General features: G+C 45.5%; 1 protein-coding gene across 1 annotated transcript in view; it reads left to right on the top strand.

Annotated features, from left to right (window-relative positions):
- The window catches only part of LOC306842259 (KAT8 regulatory NSL complex subunit 1-like), an 18,901-nt gene continuing 3,240 nt past the window's right edge, over positions 1-15,661 (top strand). Inside the window, 2 exon segments of the mRNA XM_079372386.1 lie at positions 1-652; positions 3,351-4,821. Of these exon segments, the coding sequence (XP_079228512.1) occupies positions 3,419-4,821 (1,403 nt within the window). The 5' untranslated portion in view covers positions 1-652; positions 3,351-3,418.

Here is a 15,661-nt window from a genome sequence, read left to right as displayed (position 1 = left end):
CGCTGTGTTTGAGAGAAGACAATGCCCTCCTGTGGTATCTTCTTATTCTTCTTTACAGCTTTTATGTCGTTTCTTATCTGCCCTTTACTCTAGTGGTGAGTATGAGAAATGTCTCCCGCCTACCAGCGAGCAACACACACACACACATACACTCACGCGCTCGCTCGCACGCGCGCACACAGCCCTTCTATGTTTGTCAGACTCAAATCCGAGGGAGAGGAGCTAGCCGCCATTTTCTAAGCGTCTCTCCCTAAAACGAGAGAAAAGCGCTCGCGACATACAGCCACCTGGATTACATTTCGCTCGCGGAGAATCGGATTTTTTGGGGTGTAGGATTGTAGGGGGGGAATCGCCGACATTTGAGAGGTAAATCGGGGGAAGAAAGGAGTATTTCACGGCCTTGTCTTTATATTCGAGCTAGCTTGGCGAGGCGAGGTGTAGATCGTTGATTCGCTGAATCCGGAACGAACCCAAGCGGCTCTGCGAACCGGGCCTTTTTCCGCCATCTGGCTCCATTTTTTTGGGATTAATTAATGGCAGAGTGATCATACCAAGCCGTGTTTTTTTTGTTAGCACCCCTTGCTTATTTCTTCATTAAAACTGCAGGGGATTGTTGCCGAAATTCCCTCGGATAGTGCAACCTCGTCACGTGGTAGGTTCCTCCTTTTTCTTTGTTAGCGAGCTAGCTTCACTGGCAGGGTCTACTCCCAACTTATCTGCTTTACACATATGTGCATCAACGTTACGGACATTTTAATCACCCACCTGCCCGCGTGCTGAAGAGGCAGGGAGGGGGGGGGGGGGGGGACAGGGACAGGCCGGAATAGGTTTACAACAACACACTGGCTGTATTTATTTCCACAGACTAATTGCAATGCACACCATGTCTGCACTCTGCATTACGCATAAAAGCGGCGTTTCAAGTAAGTTGGGATGCAAAGCAAGTACATGGGGATATGATTATGGACTAATAATGAGGTGTGTGATTTAAAAGCAGGTGTGTACGCACGTGCACTCGTGTGTTTTAACCTATAATGCACATTACTATCCATTAAGAGGCGCGTAGGCTGCGCAGTAAAATGTTTACTTCCCCCCTAACTCGGTTTACGTGAAGCTCAACCAGCCCATCTCATCTTATACATGGATACTTCTACATGTATGTAAATACAGAGACGTGTTTGTGCAACTGAATGGAAAGCTACAAAGATGATCCATAACGCGAGGACGTTGCACGGTATAGCTTATTTGGAGCAGGTTGTGTTTCTTGCATCAGCAGCTTTCTGAGCCACAAACAGCGAGGGCGCGTTCATGTGCACGCAGCGAACCGAGTGACAGAACCAAGCTGCATATTATTATTGTTATTAATCATTGTGGTTTCTGTTTATGTGGCGATCTGGTTGCTTCATTATTATATTTTTAATTTCCGGGCGCTGCTGCTGCTCACTGATTCAGACACACTCATGTTTAGGTGGTTTAAACGGAGGGCAGATATTTGAGAAATCCGGATTATGAAACACTTGAACGCACCTTTTAGTCAAACGCGATAACCTTCTTCTTGAACGCTCTTTTTGTTTTTGTAAACACCAGGAAGACATTTTGATGATTACGTTATGCTTGGCTAACGTTTTTTTTTGTCGCATCTTCAGCCAGACAGCTCAGAGTCGGAATGCATTATGTGTTCATGTTATGTACATACCGTGGGTGGTTTGTTTGTTTCCTCCCCTTATGGCTTGAACTAGTTTGTGTTTGTGAGCGGAATGGGTGGATTTTTTTTAGATGAATTGCATTGCATAATCTGCTTCGGAAATACCAACATGGCGTAGTGCGCGCTGACTAGAAACTGCGGTGAAATACTGAGCCCCCATTCATGTGAGCCTGCAGACGATACGCGGGGATGCAGCTCGCTTTTATCTCCTGATTTATGTGAAAGGAGGCTTTTTAGGAGGTTCATATGAATATACAGGCAGTCTGCATGAACGGGCTTGTCACCCAATTAGACTATACTAAACCCTGATCAACGTGTTTGTTGTTCTCTGCTCACATTTGATATGTAAATTTTAGGATCCTGAGAATGATGTATAGTCAGGGTTTAATTTTAATTTTTTAATTTTTTGCTGAAATTGACACATGAACCCAGTCAGGATGACATCATGTGCTTTGGACTAATGCTGAGGCCTAAATCCACCTACTTACACGAGCTGTGTGGAGCCGCACACTGACTTATCAGGGCACATGTAGGGCAGTGGGGTTTGGATAATTTGCATTGGTTAGTCCTGTTTCTTCTCTCGTCAGAATATAATAGCAGAGCCTATTTTGTAAAGAGCAGCCTTGTGAGTGAATGACAATGACGGCTTGTTCACACATGCATGGGTGTAGTTGGAATTATTTATTGGCCTGGGATGAAGCTCAGATGTCTGCTGTTATTCCATCTTTATAGTCAGCATCCCACGCACCAAGGTCAGTGCAGATCAGTAACGTTTTCATGCGTTTGAGCCTCTGGAGACGAAATGCATGACATGAAATTCATCACACTTTTGAGAGCTTGACGACTGGTCGAGGAGCCTGATGCTCGTTACCTGTGTTTCCTCCTCCCCGTTGTGGGATCAATTTTTGCACCACTTCAAATCAGTAGGTCGACCAAATGTCAAAGAGCCACCAGTTCATCGATCAGACCTTAGACTAGATACGCTGGTAATCATTTACTCCAGATTCCTTTTTTTTTAAGTCACTGTCATTCTTGAAATAAAGCGATGTCACAATTATCTAAATGTTCTTTTTAGGTGGTTGTTGGTGATTTTCCACTCCGGCTCACTGGACCTGTAGTGCGAGTATTTCCGTCGCGTGTTGCTTTCACTCGACAGATGTGTAGATAAAATATTTTTTTGTTTATTTAAAGGACATGCTTCTTTTTGAGTTCTTCAGGGATGCAAGTAAACTTGGTTCGTTTGCCTTTTGAGGCTGGATTGTTGTGATCTCTTCACGTTATTTCTTGCTTTAATAAATAATTAGACTGTAATTATAACTCTGAGGAGTCTTATTCAAAAGATTGTAAATGTAGAAATGTGAATCGTGCATTTTTTAGAGCTGCTGGTTTCAGCGTTAAATCAATATTTAGTCTCCTTCTTCTTCGGGTCTGTCTGTTTGATTACATCTTGTGGTCCATGGTCGATCGCTGTGCAAGGTTATTGATATTACCTGGGATTAATTGACGTCAAAGTATCTCAGAATTTACCCTGGCGTGCAAAATATTGATGTACGTTTTCCTCAATTTGAGTTCTTTGAATTAAAGTTTTTAGACTAATTTGTTTGATTTGCTTTCTTGTCTCCTCTCTCCTCTTTATTCTGTCCAGGCTGTCCTCAGGTGGGGCAGTAAGCGGGTGGAGTGGAGCAGGCCGCGGTGCCCGTCCCTCTGCACTGCATGGCTGCGATGGCGCCCGCTCTCACCGACGCCCCAGCCGAAGCTCACCACATCCGCTTCAAACTGGCTGCCCCATCCTCAAGTCTCTCACCGGCCAGTGCAGAGAACAACGGTAACGCCAGCAACATCCTTATCCACAGCAGCGGCCCCGCCAAGTGTAAGGCCGCCCCCGAAGAGTGCCCCCTTGATTTTTGCGGCGGTGACCAGGAACAGCAGCAGCAGCCCCAAACGGACTCCGTGGCTCAGGCGTCGGCCCTGGGCAAGCTCCAGCCGCTGGTGGCTTCTTACCTATGCTCTGATGTGACACCTGTCCCGTCAACTAAGGAGTCAATCAAGCTGCAAGGAGTCCTCATCAAACAGTCTGTGCTGAAGAGCCACAGAATACTGGACAACCCGCTGTTCAACGGAGGAGGAGACTTCCTGTTAAGGAAGAGGCAGGCGATAGAACTGTCTGGCGGCCAGCTCAAAAGCCTCATGAGTGGCAGCACCAACGGAGGTGGCCAGCCCATGGCACCTGTCAACGGTTTGGCCAAGAAGCTGGCCACTATGTCCGGTCCCGGCTGTGTGGTGGCAGTAAACGGTGACAAGCCCTCTGCCACTACAGACTCTCAGACCCAGAACCTGCCCTTAAACTCTGAGACCTTGACAGCTACCTTATCAGGTCACATCCCAGTAAAAGGAACCCTTAAACAGAGGCCTTCATCTGGGGTTTCTCAAAATTCAGATGGCAAAAACCTTGAACCCACTGTGCTTCAGTCTGTTTCACTTTCCCCTTTTACCCATGCTAACCCAAACCCCACTGAACAAGTAAACCTGCAGGAGACTGATTCACAATCGCAAGCCGGTCAGACACAGGGTTCTGATAGGGAGCGAGCAGGGAGCAGTCAGCAGGGCTCCCCGGCCTGCACGCCTGCACCACAGCCTCCTCTGCCCTGCACTTCATCCTCGGACAGCCTCGACGCTCAAGTTAGGGAGCGCACCCTTCTCAACAGCAGCCGCCAAGCTGAGATCGAGAGCCGGCTGAGGCGCCTGCGCAAACGTCTTCAGGTCGTACAGGCGAAGCAGGTGGAGCGGCACGTTCAGCAGCAGCTCGGCGGCTTCTTGGACTCGGCCCTCAACCGGCTAATAGCAGGTAATCGCAAATCGGAGTCTGCAACCCCTACGGCGACATGGAGGACCGGACGCCACTCGTCGTCAAACAACCGAGACAGCCTCAGTCGCTTCCTGAAAAGCGGCACCATGCCCTTGGAGCTGGAGAGGCTGTACCTGAGCGGATCAGCCAACCTTCACTCCGCTGAAAGCGCCTTTGACTCAGATGTAACAGAAAGTAGTTCTGGGGGGGACTCTGACCTGGAGGAGGAGGAGCTGGCCAGAGTGGACATTGAGCAGCGGCACGTCAAAATGTAAGTAAAGCTGACCTCACTCACTTTATTTATCCTTTCAGCTTGTGTGCACATGTTGTTGCAGTAGTGGAAATTTCCCTGCCGTGGCTCAGGTTGAACGTTGAAAGCAGCATTTGTGTGGAAAAATGGTTTCATAGTGATGAGGATTCTTGACCCTTTTCCAAGTCACTCCCATTACTCTTCGTCCCTGAGTTTCCAAACCCTGCTGCATGCTGCTCGGGCCTAGCAGGTGCTAATGACAATTATAACTGCCGGATTTACCTCACAGTAGTGATTGGGTCAAACTCCAGGGAGGAGTAGAGATAGAGCGTGTGTAGAGAACATACAGGATCGAATGGATGAGAAGGGAAAAAAAGGTCTCTCGTCACACCGTGCTTCCTCCTGACAGCCTGATACTGAACGTTCTGTTTATCTGCAGAGCGAGATACAAGAGAACAAGTGAGCGCCCACAGAGCCAGCGAGTGTTTTCATTTAAACTGAAACCAAGAGGAAACAGAGAGTTGGGGGTGGTGGTTGGTTTTTGTAGAAGGCGTGGGTTTTATGTTTTGCACATGCTGCCTGGTGTGATGTCAGGTTTACCTCAGCAGGTGCTTGCAAATCTATTCCATGAGAAGTTGGTAACAGAGTGTTCCTTTCTCTCACTTTGGTGGGGAGGGGGAAAAAGTACAGCAGGTTGGTCAGCAGCAGCGTTAATGGACTTACCGACCTGTGCAGGATTGGGTAGATTATTAACAACGTGGCTGAGAAACACAGATTTTTATTATCCTTTCCTGTGTTGACTTTAGACCTTTGACCTAAATATCTTCATAACCAAACAGGAAGCAGGAAGTGTCTGCGTGTTTGGGTGTGTGTGTGTGTGTGTGTGTGTGTGTGTGTGTGTGTGTGGGCTCCATTCATGATCTCAACAAAGTAGAAAAATTGCTTGTAATGTATTCAAAGCGTGTCTTGAGTCTCTTGAGGTCAAATGAGATATTAGAGCAGTTAATGTGCAAATTTACATCAAGTCATTTTCAAGGAGGCAGCGAAGACGGGGAGCTGCGGTAACGTGGCCCCGAGGTTCAAGGAGGAGAAAGAAACACTGACGAGCATTATAACACGTCGAACAAAACGAAGCATACAGTCATTTTAAATTCTCAAAGAAGAGAAACGTTATGGCGGTCGAATCTTGAAGAAAGTGAGTTTAAATGGCGTCACTCTGGGGTCGTTTGTTGACCTGTAAACGGCGTCATATTAAACATAAATGTAGGTGAGGTGATGTACAGTCTGACCAAAGGTACACAGATAGTGTTTTATGGCTGTTGTGTAAAACAAATGGTCTAAAGTACTGAAACTATAAATCAATGCATTAAAAGGAAAATGTTAACATGCCTTTTATTTTAAAACAAGCTCAACCAAGACTGCTTAAAAGCTATTGTGTTTGACCATATTGATAAGATATCAGTTTTATTAGTCTGACTGAATCGATCATTTCTAAAAGGTCAGAACGGGGATTTTCTTCTATTTCTGGTTATGTAATGCAGTTTATCCTCGTAACAAGCTTTTGATACTCTTAATGTTTTTTGTTGTTTTTTTTTTTTTTAAACATAAAACGTCTTTTATTGCCGTTGTAATCGTATTATTCGGTCACTTCCTGTAATGAAACAGAAAGCTGTGCCTGCCTGGAGGGGTGGAGGGGGGAGGGGTGGTGTTTCTGGAATCGGACACCCTGATCAGTTGGAGGTGCTTTCCACAGCTGGTAGATCTTCTTTAAATATCAGACCTGACTAACTATATAGACCTGTGTATTTATTAGTTCTTCATAAGCTCATCTCCACTCTGATGGTGAAAGAAGGACAGGGCCACATTTTAAAGGGGACATTTTGTGACAAATCCACCTGTCATGTCCACAGTGTTTCTGAGCATTTATTTGAGTATCCTGAGAGTCTACAAACCCACAACATGTGAAATAAATCCATCAAGTCCTTTTTGTTTGAGGTCTGCAGAAGTCTGACAAGGCAGAGAAAAATGCTCCGTTTCAAATGTGCTCTCCTTGTGATGTCACAGTGGGATTGAGAAAAATACAAAATCCCCTGGTATCTCCAACCCCCAGCCTGGAGCAAGTCTTTTACAAATGTCCGCCATCTTTATTCTTGCTAGTGAAGGAGTGATGTCTACTGTGTAAACTCAGGGGGCTCGTCACATTTAAAAAGACATACACACCAAAACAGCGTTCAGAGAGAGCTGGTTTCTACAGGGTCACAAACCTCCTCTGCTGCTGGATTCATGTTGTATTTTAAACCAAAGCTCAGAAACACACGTTTCATTTCGACTGCTTGTAAAGGTGGAGAATGATTTTGTCTTTTAATGATTGGACCTGGAGTGTTTCATCGTGCACACGCGTGGGATAACATGCATACAAGTGTGGATGACAGGCTGCATTCATTAGACACTCTCTGTGGCTTTATGTATAGGGCGTTGATTTAACCCTTTGTTGGTGTATTAGATCATCATGCTGTACATTGTGCGTCTGTTCACAGTCATGATTAACAGCTGTGGGCTCAGCACACATTGACCAATGAAACGGTGTCTCTGAACAGCCTGCTTATCTGCATGTAGGCGACTGAAGCGGCGGGTTTGATGTTGAGGTATTATTTAGTTTTCAAGCGGAGAGAAGTCCGCTGCATCGATACAACAGCGAACTGACATGTCCTTCAACAAACAGGGAAAATAACTCGTCGCTCTTGTTTCCTGGTCTGAGCTGCACATAATGTTGTGTTAAATCAAGCGTGACGCGTTGTGTTTCTGTTTTACCTTTTTTAAAACATTCCAGCAGCCAACCATTGTGTGGGGTTTCTCATTGTGAAGCAGGGTAAGCTTCTTGCAACCTTAGTCACCATTGTCAACTGTTCCACTTCCTCAGTCCTCGACTTTCCAGCACACGTTCATCAGCGTATTACCAGTTCTCTCAGAAAAATGACAGAAAGTTATTCAGACATTCTGAATGTTTCAGACTTCGTCACTTTTAATGGGAACCATAATAAAATGTTGCTAACTCATCCCCCCCCCCCTCCTCCTCCTCTGGGGTGTTTTTACTCTGTCCGTCCAGTAAAAGCTTCCCCAAATTCTCCACCACCATTTATGGAAATACCACCATAACAGTCTAAAACATTGAACTCACATGGGTTAGCATTTAGCTTAACAAACCCTTTGTGATTGACTTCCTGTAGTTCTTGTAGATTAAATATTTTAGCCACATGTGGCATTTTGTGGGGGGAAACCAACAGAGACTATTTGCAGAAGCTTTAAACGCATAAATACAGAGACTGAGTATGTAGTGATGTATGTGAAAGTCCTCTCAGGGGAATGTTAGAAGCCGTGGGATCAGACTGAGATAAACAGGGTGGAGATGAAGAGTACAAACATGCCTTTTTATTTATCTTTCAAGTATTGTGGTTTTATTTATGCTCGACTTGTTTGAGATTAGTTTGTTAATCAGTCGTAAATACAGAACTTTTAATAACACATTTTTATTTATCTAAGAAGTAGTCTCCTCCCTGTGTGACAGTGCATTATGGCAGCGCCGTCCTGAAAGAGACTTAAGCCCCCGCATCTGACTGCACGTCAATTTCTGTCCCCTTTATTGTGTATTGCAAACAGCTTTGCTGCCCCATTGCATGCTGGGATGCATGAAGCCGCTGACCAGGCTGGCAGAGCCACATTTTCTCAGCTTTGCTCCCTTATTGGGTCATTATCATGCATATAAAGAAAACAGCATCACCCTGGTGTTGTATTGGTGCATATGGGATCATGGGTCGTCTTTAGAACTACGCTACAGTAAACGGTAGCGTTCATACTGGTAGTTAGCAGGATCCACTTGGTGAACAGATGGTTCTAGAAAGAGCTGCACGTCTCCGACAGAATCATCACACTCAAAGGTGTTTGAAAAATTTTACACAATTGTGCAAAGCTGTAAACGCAGGCTTTGTTTGGTTGACTTAATGTTGACAGAGTCATATAGAATATGATCGTACGTCTGTATATAGTATTTTTTTTTTAAATCATCAAATCATATCTGTGTCTCACTTCCTGTCCCGGTCGTTCATATCTGTGTATCTTGCAGTGTGCTCAATCAAAATTGGACTTGCCAAAGTATTTGACGAGCGAAGTGTTGGTACCTGCTGGAGACGGGTCGAGGTGCTCTCTGTAGAAACAGGGCCATTAACTAGAGTGGCAGCGAACGTTGGCGTAGTGCAACACGCTGACAGGCCGTGGCGTGCACAGCGTGTCTGAAAACTGCCACTAAAATCCCACATTTTACAATATTGTTTCAGTATCATTTCCAGAGTTTTATGCATATTTGAAAATGTTTTATTGATGAATTGACGCCGCTGTGTTCTGTTATATTTTATGTTTATTATTATTTCTTACTGGGATACATTTGAACGTTGGGTTGTTCTGGTTTATTCCCTTGCTAATGTACTTTGGGTTCCAGTCACAATAAGAGAGAAAATGGTCATGAATCAGAAACTGTGATCTTTAGATGCTTCCTGACTCAGCCCGTCGAAGCACAAATCTAAATGTTGCCTTCTCTGCGGGGAATGTGTTCGGCAGCCTCACGCTGCTTTTTCCCTCACAAGAGTCCACGCAGACCTCAGCACACTTCACGACAGATCCTGCTGTGTTCCTAAAGAAGCACAACCTGTTTCACTTGCTGCACAATTCGGCCAAATTATGCAACGTGAGCGACACAAAAACAGGTTCATGGAGCGATGTTAATTTGTTCAGATGCTCCTGAATGAGCTCCGTGTGAGAGGGTCTGTGTGGCTGTCACAAAAGCACCTGTCACTCCTGGCTTTGCAAATGTTTGCCAAGTGGTGGCACATGTGTTCCTGCCTTATAGTTAAATATAAAAACTGTGAATCTGTAACGTCTTTCTTAGCCGCCGTCTGAAGCACGTTGAACGATCATCCCTCCGACAGCGAGTGAAAAACTCGTTCTGAGCTCATTAAATCAGAGAAGCCGAACCTCATTGTGAAAGAGTTGCTCTGCAGGGATTGGTTGTGTGTATGTATATACCCATAATGCCACATTCTCACAACTGACATTTTGTCCCAGTTAGCAATTAATGGCTTACATCTCAACACCAATAAACAGAACAGACAGTGTAGCGTCTTCTCTGAGCAGAAGCACGTCAATTATTCAACCTCAGCTGAGTTTACAGCTCGCTGGGAAAAAAAACCCCTCTTCAGACTGCTTGTTTGAATGCAGCGCGTTGCTTACAACTAATCCTGTCATCCCTATCCATACTGTAGACGTGGTTTCCCGTATCTTAGAGGATTGGGAGGAAAGCCAACATCTGTTGTCGTGCTTATGCTGCAGGGCCTCTGTGAATGTGACGTCCATTATGGCCTCTATATACGAGGGCGTTGGTGCTTCGAGCTCCAGAGAAACCAAGTGTGCTTTTTAAACTCATACCTGAGGAGTAAGTACTTAAAGGGAGAGTCTGTTGTTTAGGCATGTTACATCGAGCACGGGTTGCTCCGTGTTGAGGAAAGAGTGGGCACAGTCTCTTGTTTCTGAGGCAACAATAATGCTCATCAGGAAATCTCGGGAGCTTACATAATGGTTCATAAACAGAACAATCAAAATGTCTGAAAATGTGTTCTCCGACGAGCAGTAAAATGTGCCGAGTCTTGCAGGCTGTTTGTCTCTCACACGGCTGGATGGTCGGAGTATATGATTGTGTGAAGTAAGGCAGTTAACATGCCTGTCTGCCTGCTCCTTGTGAACTAGGCTAACTGGGCTGGCTGAGACTACAGCGTGCCTTTCATGCTTTATGGCTCAGCATTACTCTGCAGTCTGAGGAGCCCAGCTATTTTTTTCTCCCTCTTTCCACTCCTGTGTGTTTGTGTACGTATGAGAGTTCCTGTATAGGTTTCTGTCCCGTTTGACACATCTGGATGTGTTTAGCCAGGCCCAAGTTCTTCAACACGAAACCCACAGGCGTTACATAACCCCCCCCCTCTTTTATGTAATGACTGCTGCAGCTCTCCGGCTGAATTTGCCCTCTCTAGTTTTTCCTGCCCCACACCCTGTCGCTCGGCCTCGCTCTCAATCCGGGCTGCCGAGCGCTCTCTTCCTGTTTAAGATGAGTTTAACCAGCTGTCCTGTGAAGCTCCAGCCAGCAAACATCCGACTGAATCTTAAAAATAAGTCGGTGTGCTGCCTCCATAAACGTTTCACTGTTGGGTAATTTTCATCTCTTTAAATGTGCTTTGAAAATCCTCGACTCTGGAGAACAAAGAAATTAAAGTGACAGCTGCAGCTTTGATTTCCCCTGTTCTTGTTACTTAGAGTGAATGATGATTGAATGGTTTTGAAGCGTGATGGCAAAGTGATTTTCTTGTTTCATACGGGAAGAAAAATGTCTGCAGGCTTTTGTTTTGCCTCCATGCTATTACTTCTCTTCATAACTTCCTGTGGCAGATTTGTGTACAAGGAGCTTTTGTTTCAAAAGATGAGCTCGGCTTTTACGAGTTTTCACTTTTACTGGAGACTGCAGAGGCAGAGCTGTCCTAGTTCAGGTGAATTCTTCCCACACCTGGAGTTTGATAAATATTTTGAAAGGTGGAAAAATGATGAGAATCTCTAAATCGAGGAGGTTGCACGTCATCCGTGTGCTGCAGAAATATTCTGATATTCAAGACTCTCTCATGGTCCCATACATCATGAGCCCCTGACTACATGCTACAAAAGGCTGAATGTGAACATGCAGAGTTTTGGTCCATGAAGAAGAGAAACAAAACATCTTGTACTTACATCAGTAATCGGCCTTATTTAGTTTGATAATATCAGCATAAAGGAAACATCCAACCCTCCAAATGCGACGCATGCAAGACCAGCGGTCAAGAATATGAAGACAAGCATCCCATAAGCAAGATTATAAATATTTAAAATCTGTTTGGAGTTTCCCTTTATGACATCACAAAGGGCAGTAGTCTGCCTTCTCACCACGAGGAGCTCTGAGACTTATTTTAACTTATTTTCACATGTATCACGTGGTAATAGTTTTATCTGTTAAATCAACAAAAGCTCCTTTTTTAAAAAGCTTTGCAAAAACACGGAAAAGAATCTGAGTCCATGAAAAGAGACAGAATGAAGCTGAACCCAGAGCAGTAAAAACTCTGCTGTGTCCTGAGACACGTTCAGAGATGAGCAGCTTGCGTGTGATGGACTTAAGTTAGTTAGCCGCATGTTTTGTGCTGTAATTAAGCAATTCATTACATTATGATCGTAATTTGTGGGGATTGATTCCTTTTAAATCAGTTCAGTCATCCAAACAAAAACCCAACATGCGTCTTATTATTGTGGCTCGTCTTCTTCCGCTCGGTACATTTAAAGGATGTATAGTTGGATAACACTGTTGCCCGTGGTTACAGGAGCTGTGGATGTGGATCAGCACTCGTTCCCCTTTAAATACACTAGCCTGTTTACACCTTCTATGTCTGTTTACACGTGTGCTTTACTCAGGTTTTAGTTAAAATCAATCAAATCAAATTCTTGGGATTCGTATGATTCTTATCATGTTATCGTTTTGTTTTCATTTGAATCACATCGAAGTTTAGTAAAATCAGGTAATGTGACAATCGTACGCTGAACTGCTCCCAGTGAAGAGTAAACGAGGCAGAGCAAGCGGAACAAGCCCTCCTATTATTCTCACACACACACACACACACACACACACACACACACACACACACACTCACAAAAATCAAGGATGCAAAGAGTGCGATTCTGAACTTCATAACGAGCCGTGATTTTGTCGTACAGAGAATCACACGTGTCCTTTCATTCAGCGTACACTTCCAGTGGAAGGAAACGTCGGGTGCAGCTGGTTCTCAGTCCAGAGCTCTGCTGGTGTGTGTGTGTGTGTGTGGATTACTTAGCCGTGTTTTTTGGAGTGGTGGTGTTGGTTTTGGAGGGCTCGTGTAGTACGGGGGTCTTCATGCAACGTATGTGCTGCATCCAGAGAAGCTCCACAAAGGAGAATGTGCTGACAGCCAGAAAACCTCGGCTGTAGTGATTGCCGCTGGTGCTTTCTGTAGTGATTGCCGCTGGTGCTTTGTGAGTGTGGCAGAAGGGGGGGAGAAAAATGTGTCCTGGTTAGAGGGGGGGGGGGGGGTGTAGCTCCTAGCATTGTGGGGGGTGTAGCTCCTAGCATTGGGGGGGGGGGGGGGGAGGTTCTGAATACTGCATCTGACCCCTCCTCCTCATCCTCCATCGTCACAATGACGATTAAGGTCATTGGACCTTTGTGTGTTTATATTGTGACATGCTACATTTAGAGCACTTCCTGGATCCCTGACGCCAAAATGTTGACTGGACGACCCGGAGAGCTGATTTGTTTCCTCCTGGCATGTGGAGTCCAAGTCGGTCCATCAGACGTTAACCAGGGTCGAGAGAGATCTGCTGTGTGGAGTGACAACAGGAAATTAGTTTGAGTGATTATTAAAACATGTTTCTCCTTCGATGTGAACGTTTCCCATGCTGACACTAAAACTAGATTTTTTTGAGGGCTGAAACTCGAAACCTTTTAGGCTGCTTTTGTTAGTTTGAGCTAAACACAAACAGCAATATTCTGTTGTTGATAGTCTGACTACACCATGAAGACGAGGTCTGACACTAACCTTTTGACTCACCAGCCAAGATGGCAGCGAGATATAAAAATGAGCAGCACACTTTTTACCAGCAGCTCAGTGATGTCCCAACACGCAGACGGCAGAGAAGCATCCGGCTGACGAGCATCGACTTCATATCGTCATCAGTGTGAGACGTGGACTATTCTCATCATACTCGCACTGTTTTAAGACGTGTTTAGATCTAAAGATAACCTTCTGTCTGGATTGGTCGGCACATACGGCAGCTGACGGCGAACGCCCTGAGTGGAAATCAATCAGGCTGGTGTGAGGAAGAAGCTCTTTGGAGGAGGAGGAGGAGAGGAGGGGGCTTAATGAAGTCATTGATGGAAGAAAGCACTGAAATGTTGTTATAGAAGCATTACACTGTTCATAACACCAGCAGTTGTTATACATTGACTCTTCTGATGGACGCAAAGACGAAACAAGACGAGCGGCAGCAGCATGCAGGTCATGGTGTCAACATTTAAAGGAAGGAGACGTACACGAGTCATGACAGTGAAACTGATTGGTCAATATTGAGATTATCACTGTCCATGTAATGTTGCCTCTGACATATTCAACCTTTTCTTTGTTTTTTTTTAAAGATCCAGCAGCTGCTCTAATCGATGAATCAAGAAGCTAGCTGTAGGAGAAGCTAATTAATGCTAAAGCTCAACATGACGTCAATGTTATTGTTCTGCTCGTTTCCTCGAGCTGTACGTCAGAGAGGCTGCTCCTGTTTGTTTTCGTGTAGCTCGTCGTTGCTAACGGCACGTCTTAGTCTGGAAAGCAGGTAAAGATGAATCCCCACTGCGTCCCACGTTTAAAGCATATCGCCACAGCAGTCCGTGTCGTTGTACTCGCAGACACGACTCGGCCTCGAGTCCGACTCCAGCTCTGATTTTTCAGGATTTGAGACTCGACTCCCGACTCGTGCATTTGGACTCAAAGGATGAAGAGAAATAAGACACACTGAAGCTCAAGACTCTGTTTATGTTTTAGTTAGTTAAATTCTTTAATGTGTGACTTGCAGGTGTTTTTGACTTAGTTACACTCCTGCAGTGATGTCCTTGTGTCTCCTTAAGAGCCAGAGATGTGACTTGATTCATCCAGGTGAACGCAGGTCGGCCTCCTCTCTCAGATCTTTCTGAGCAGCATTTTCTCTCCTTTGTGATCAGGCCACTGCTAATACATCTCCTCCCCTTCCAGTCTCGTCTACAATGAGTATACATTCCTCTCTGTGGCAGAGAGTTTGCGTCTCCTTGAGATCATTATCCTGTTGGCCCTGAGGGACGTCACACCTGGCGTCTCCTCCCTGTGGTGTATCTGGTGTCCACCCACCTTTTTAGGTGAGTCACGGGCGTGCTCAGTCACTTGTGCAGACGACGGTGCGACACCAGCGCTGTTGTTCTTGAAAGAGTCTCCACGGGGATTCAAATGAGTTGCCGGTGAATTGGTCTTATGCATCAGGCGCGGGCGTGTTCAGAGGTGCTGCAGTGTTTTAACATGTAAGACGAGAGCGTGTTTGTTTACATGGAAAGAGGGACTCTGGAAGATGTTATTAACAGGTAGCACTGCAGCTGTATTTGCAGCAGTGCCCTTGATTCTGTATTGCAGTGAATGAGCCGTAGATTTTTTTATATCTTGTGGCCAAGTGAAGGCGTCTTTGATTGCACGGATTGGAGGCTGATGTCTGCATCAAAGCCACAGTAACTCTCCTTCCGCTCAGCTCCACAATAAGACAACATGCCTGGTTGGATTATTGGTTATCCCAGTGTCTGCCGCACTGTTCCCTGACCCAGCCCCGCCCCCCTCCAGCGCCCTGTGGCCTGTAGATTGCTTTTAAAGCCCGTCTGTTCCTCTCCAGGCTGCCAGGGCTTCCCGGCCCATGTTGTCCCCCTTCTCCTCCCCTCTTCCTTCCCCTCTCTGTCTCCTCTCCCGCTCCCAGCAGTAGCCTTTCTCCACTTCCTTCATCCTGGTGGATTTCTTAAAAAATCGAAAACAGAGTCGGCTGTGGGGAGGAGAAAGAGGAGTGCAAGGTCTATCTTTGTCTGCCATCTGAGTCATTTTTTTTTTTCTCCCCCCATTGTTTAACCACGGTCACTGCTGCCTGATTGTATTTTGATGAAACAGCGCCCTCTGTGGTTGCTGCTGCACAATGCAGGAGCAGACATTTTCCTCTC

Source organism: Symphodus melops (assembly GCF_947650265.1).
Source record: "Symphodus melops genome assembly, chromosome: 21".
In the NCBI taxonomy this organism is placed as follows: domain Eukaryota; kingdom Metazoa; phylum Chordata; class Actinopteri; order Labriformes; family Labridae; genus Symphodus; species Symphodus melops.
This window is presented reverse-complemented; position numbering and strand designations above follow the sequence as displayed.